We start from the raw sequence: 5,548 nt of genomic DNA on the forward strand, positions 1-5,548 counted from the left end.
AAGCAGTAAAACTAGACACAAATTTTTGTACGAATTTGATCCAAAGAATCTAAATCAATCCAGATCCAGCGATCCATTGACCTTTCACTTTACACGTGTTCTCTTATACGCCTCGCGTTTTCTTCCTCAAAACTCCCAAGTCCCAACGCGAACACATTTCGTCGACAATCTAGCCAAGTCAAATCTAACGGTCGTAAACCCGCCACGTCATGATCACCCGCAATTACTCCTCCCTCTAGCTACCCTTTTTCGCTCCCTTTTCTCTACAGTCTAACACTTCGCCGAATATTCCATTTCCATACCACCCAATTTGAAAAATTCTCCTTTTCTTTCTCTTACCTCACCCCACCTCTCTATCTGTGTTTCTCTCACAAGCTCTTTAATTTTTTGTCTCTCTCTCTCTCTCTCTAAAAATCCCCAAATTTCTCTACCGGAGCGATTTTCTGATTTTAATGGAGTATTTGTCCTGCGAAATTCAATTCCCAAACTCCTCGTTGTTTTTCAAGTTTTCTTTTCCCGTTTCAATTCAGCTCAATTCCTTCGATCTCATATTTTCCAAATCCCCAAAAAACCCTCTGATTCTCAATCAACCTTGTAGCTCTTTTTGACACACAACATTTAATTAATAAATAATAATAATAATATTATAACAAGCCCTCCTCATCAATGGGAAAGAGTAAGCCTCTATGAAAATTCCTTTGATCTTTTAGGGTTTCCGTTTGAATTTCAGCTCAAATTCGAAAAAAAACCAATTACCGTTTTTCCTCTTATTGTTTATATTTGATTGGTGTTTGATGTTATTGAAACTTATTATTTACAGGCAAATCTCAGAAAAAAAAGACAGCAGTTTTGGATAGCGACGAAGACGATAATAGTAGTGTGAGTTCGACCTCAACTATGAGGTCGGATAAAATGTCGGTGTTGGGGACTGAAGAAGTCCAAATAAATAAAGATAATTTACTTGACCTATATCTAGATGCTCTGTACGAGAAGAGGTACAAATTTGGTTCTAGCTAATCTCGTATGGTGCTATTGTTGTTGTTTTGTGTTTGCATTCTTTTGCTGTTTAAAACAAACACTTAAAACTTGCTTTGAATTTTAAGTACGAGGAAGTTGTATCTGATGTGCTTTGAAATTATTGTTGTTAGTTTGTTGCTTCTATAGTTTAAATTTGTGACTATGAATGTTGTTTCTTTTTTTTTTTGGATACAGGCCTTCTACAAGAGAGAAAGCTTTGGCGTCAATTATTGAAACTTTTAATAGCAGCTTGCAGCATGAGTTTGTGGAAAAGAAGTAAGCAGCTTTTGTTTGATTTTTCTTTTTTCTTTTGAAATTTTGCTTCCTTTTCGGCCTTTACCGGTGATTTAGGTGCTATAGGGCAAGATGAACTGAAGATAAAAACATTGTTTGATGTATTATGTTTTACATAAGTAATAAATACAAAAACCCACTTAGGAATGGGATTCATTCAGTTGATTTATAACAAAATGCAATCGAATAGCAACTTGAAGAGTGAGCATAAACTGCTTAGCATGTCGGGTGAATGCCCTTTGGATTACCTGGCAACTGGTTTTGGCAGGTGGGGTTAGTTGGTTGTAGGTTTTACTGGTTAGAGGTGAGGCCAAAGGGTTCTTCTTTAGAATGGTTCCCTACATTATCAAATATGTATTGAAGAAACTCTAGTGTAACCGTCTATGTTGTTTGTGAGATCTAACTGATGATATACATAATTTTTTGTCCTTATTTATTGTTAAAAATATGTATTTGCGTGGACACAAGAAATTCATGAGAAAACCCTTGTTCTTCAGATGTACTACTTTACTTCACCAGTGTGTGAACTCCTTTAAACGAGGGACTTCTAAAGAGATAGCTTTAGCGTCTCATGCCATTGGTTAGTCTCTCAATTCTTCTTGTTGACTCATTTGAATTTTCTCCCAACTTTGAAACGGTTATAATTTTGTAATATATTTTTGTAGGATTGTTGGCCCTGACTGCTGGCTATGGAGATAAAGCACGTGAAATATTCGAAGACTCAGTCACTCATATTTCACAGGCTCTCAAATCTAGCCCTGAACCAGCAAAGATATCATCGGTATGTAGCATGATTGAAATTTTATGAGGTTTTATGTTCATTCAGTCCCTGATTATCGGGAGCTGTGTGAATGCTCAACATTTTGTTTTCTGCATTTTGTGGTTTGTGATTGTAGTTGCTAGAGTGTTTGGCTATCATCACTTTTGTGGGTGGAAATGACACAGAGGAAACGGAAAAGTCAATGCAAATAATGTGGCAAGTGGTTCACCCAAAACTGAGTTCCAATGTAAATATTCTGCTCAATACTTTATAATTCAAAGTTTCATTGCTATTTCACTTGTGCCTATGGCTTAGTTTATATTTTTCAATTTCATTCCTACTTCGAAGTTAGTCTATTTGGTTTGCAGCTTCATTTTTTTGAGGCGTTATATGATGAATATGATGTGACATACAATCTTATAACATCAATCTAGGATATTACTTGTTCTGGTTGTTGGCCTTGTTACGTGAATTAATTTTATTTCACATTTCAGGTTGTTGCAACCAAACCTTCAGCAGCAGTTATAACTGCAGTGGTGTCTGCTTGGTCCTTTCTGCTGACTACTATGACTGGATTGAAACTAAACCCCAAACATTGGCAGGAGTAAGTCATCAATTTTTGTCTAGAACTCTATTTTGTGTTGCAATCCTATAGTGGAAGTTGATTTTCCACAATTCACACCCACAGTGCAAACCTACACCATCTGATTATTGGCACCTTAGAAGGTTATGTTTGCTACCCAACTGGTGCTAGAGCCTTGTCAGAGATGACATCTGCACAATGTAGATGCCATTGAACAGAAAAGCCCAAAAGTGGTGCTTGGCTGCTTGCCAACTTAATAAAGAAAAACAACTTATATCTTTGGGTAATGTTGCAGGTCTATATCATATTTATCAAGTCTCCTAGACAAGGATGATCGGTCTGTACGCATTGCTGCTGGTGAAGCGCTTGCTCTAATTTTTGAGATAGGAAGTGTGGAGAAGTTTTCTGGGGAAGTTAAAGGTTCAATTGATGTCTCAACTCCAGAAGGAAGTAAAAACCGGGAAGGATTTTCGCATGTACAAGGTTTGAAGGGCAAAATTATAAATAAAGTAAGAGACCTTTCCGCTGAGGCAGGTGGTAAAGGTTCTGCCAAGAAAGATCTTAACAGCCAACGGAACTTGTTTCGGGATATTTTGGATTTTTTTGAGGTACTTATATTGTTATCTACAAACCTAGATGTCATATTTTTCATGTGGGGTTCAATACTGATTGTACTTACTATATTAGGATGGCTATAGTCCTGAGAACACAGTGAAGATTGGTGGAGAATCATTAAACACATCATCATGGTATCAAATGATACAGGTTCTAGTTTTACCATCATTTCCTCCTCATTTATATATATTAATGTGAATGTCCCCAACTTCAAATGTTCATATCAGTCCAAACTTTTACAGTTAAACTTTTTGAAGCGCTTTCTTGGGGGAGGCTTCATTAAGCATATGCAGGTTTGTTTCCTTCCCCTCATGGTCCTCTGTCATCTTCTAGATTTTCTTCTTGTCTATTGTCAAATTAATTGCTCATCTGAATGATCATGGGAATTTTTTTTTTAAAAATGCTGAAAACAGGAAAACGAATTCCTTCAAGATGTCTTTGGGTTCACACCAAAGAAAAAGCATCTTCTAGATGATGAATATCGTATATCTAGTACCGATAAGGTTGGTTCTTATCAATTCCTCCTAGCTGCATGTACCTCATGGCTTTGTGTTATCTTTGGAGGGATAAGCTCATATGCATCATTTTTAAGTGGTTACCTTTTCCATATTGTTTATGTAACTTTTTCTTTAGATATTTATTCTTTTTTTTTCTTCTTTTTTTAACAGAGGATGTATAAGTCACCAAACTCAGTTGTGAGCAAGGCTAGGACCCAACTACTTAACAAACAGAGAATGTTGTCTGAGGTGGGTCTTTTTCCTTATGAACAGATTTAGAAGTTCCCTGCTTTTCCAGAGTTGAAATCTGTTCATATATGGTCAAATGCTTTTGAATCCAATTATATATAATGGAACGTGAAGTCCGATATAATTCCAATATGTATGAATTTGAGACAGAATCTAAAGATGTGGATTTAATTTGGATGTGTAGTTATGCTCTTACATTGTAAACAAGGGCTAATGATATAAATTATATATAAACAAATTAATGCTTTGACATCCAGATTTGATTTGTCGTAGAAGCAAATCTTGATTGGGAGTCTTAACTAGGTAAATGTTGGATCCTGACAAGCTCTTTTTGTGATTTTGAGGCGTCTGCATGTCATGTGAGCTGTGCTCTGTGTAGCTTATGTACCAGCTTTATCTGGGCAACCTGAATTTGTTGACTGTATACTGAAAGATAGTTTTTATCCTTAAGTCTTCCAGATTTTTGGCGTCAATTTTACTTGTAGCAAATAGGATGCTAATGAATATATAGCTGCTGTTGACATGTCGATGCTCTTGGTTGATAAGTTTTCCAGTTTGTGATCCATTTTTTTATTTGTTCTTTTTGGTCTGCGTACAGGGTAGAAACGCTGGCCACTATGCTGCCAATGCAGGTGATGAGGATTTCTAGACACGTTTTGCTACAATATAACTCTGGTGTAATCATAAATGACATAACGGGCTCATGTCATCTCGTTACAAACTTTTTCAATTTTATTATGGTCATGCCCACGGAGGAATTGTGTTTTACTTGGTGGTGGGTTCACATACGCAGATCAGATTCGTCACATTGTACTTTGTAAAATAATTATTTATATTCTTATAAATGTGGCATGAATGATGTGCTTCATTCCCTTTTATTTTGATCTTGATACGCTTTGAAGCAACTGCTAACAATTTTAATGTTGGTTACATTTACTTTCAAGTCTTTGGAAACATGTCTAACCCAATTACCGAATTGAAGATCTTTTATTTGATTGGAAGCAATTACAATTATTAAAACGGTGCTTACATGAACTTGCTGGATGCATATTTTTACAAACACATCTACCCCCAGAAGATAAAAATCTTAATCATTCCTTCATTTGAAAAGGCAACTGAATTAATAACTTGGGTTACATCAATAAAGATCATTTTGGTTCTCAGAACTTGAGATCTTGTCGAAATGTTTGTAGTCATGGTCCAGATCTTGTATTGCTTATGTTAATATAGTGTTTCGATTTTTCCCAGTTTTTTTGGGAATTGGGATGGTGGATCCATTGTAGTTGTCTTCCTCCACCTGGGACCTTTCCTTCTGATAACGTTGTGCAGGTATAATTAGATTCCAGGCCCAGCTTATTGATAGATGGGCAGCTACAGTTGAAACATATAGGTTGGGGTTTGGTAGCCCAATTCAGTTTAACCTCTATCCACAACTGGTAGGGGTTACTTAGAAAGTTCGAATGAAGAAGCTGAGATGCCTTGCCAGTTTTATAAGAATTTCATATACAAGTATTTTCATGCATGTATTTCTCA

The 5,548-nt window shown here is 36.2% G+C and overlaps 1 protein-coding gene across 1 annotated transcript; it reads left to right on the top strand.

The window, feature by feature from the left end:
• The first annotated feature begins 265 nt into the window (after window positions 1–265).
• LOC142613758 (uncharacterized) lies at window positions 266–4,893 on the top strand. Its single transcript, XM_075786244.1, has 13 exons — window positions 266–676; window positions 821–995; window positions 1,213–1,293; window positions 1,809–1,891; window positions 1,977–2,092; window positions 2,208–2,318; window positions 2,566–2,675; window positions 2,950–3,262; window positions 3,342–3,419; window positions 3,512–3,562; window positions 3,683–3,772; window positions 3,938–4,015; window positions 4,614–4,893. The coding sequence occupies exons 1-13, from the start codon at window positions 667–669 to the stop codon at window positions 4,662–4,664; spliced, it is 1,347 nt and encodes a 448-aa protein (XP_075642359.1). The 5' UTR covers window positions 266–666; the 3' UTR covers window positions 4,665–4,893.
• The last annotated feature ends 655 nt before the right edge of the window (window positions 4,894–5,548 follow it).

The sequence above is a fragment of the Castanea sativa genome, chromosome 10 (assembly GCF_040712315.1).
Source record: "Castanea sativa cultivar Marrone di Chiusa Pesio chromosome 10, ASM4071231v1".
Classification (NCBI taxonomy): Eukaryota; Viridiplantae; Streptophyta; class Magnoliopsida; order Fagales; family Fagaceae; genus Castanea; species Castanea sativa.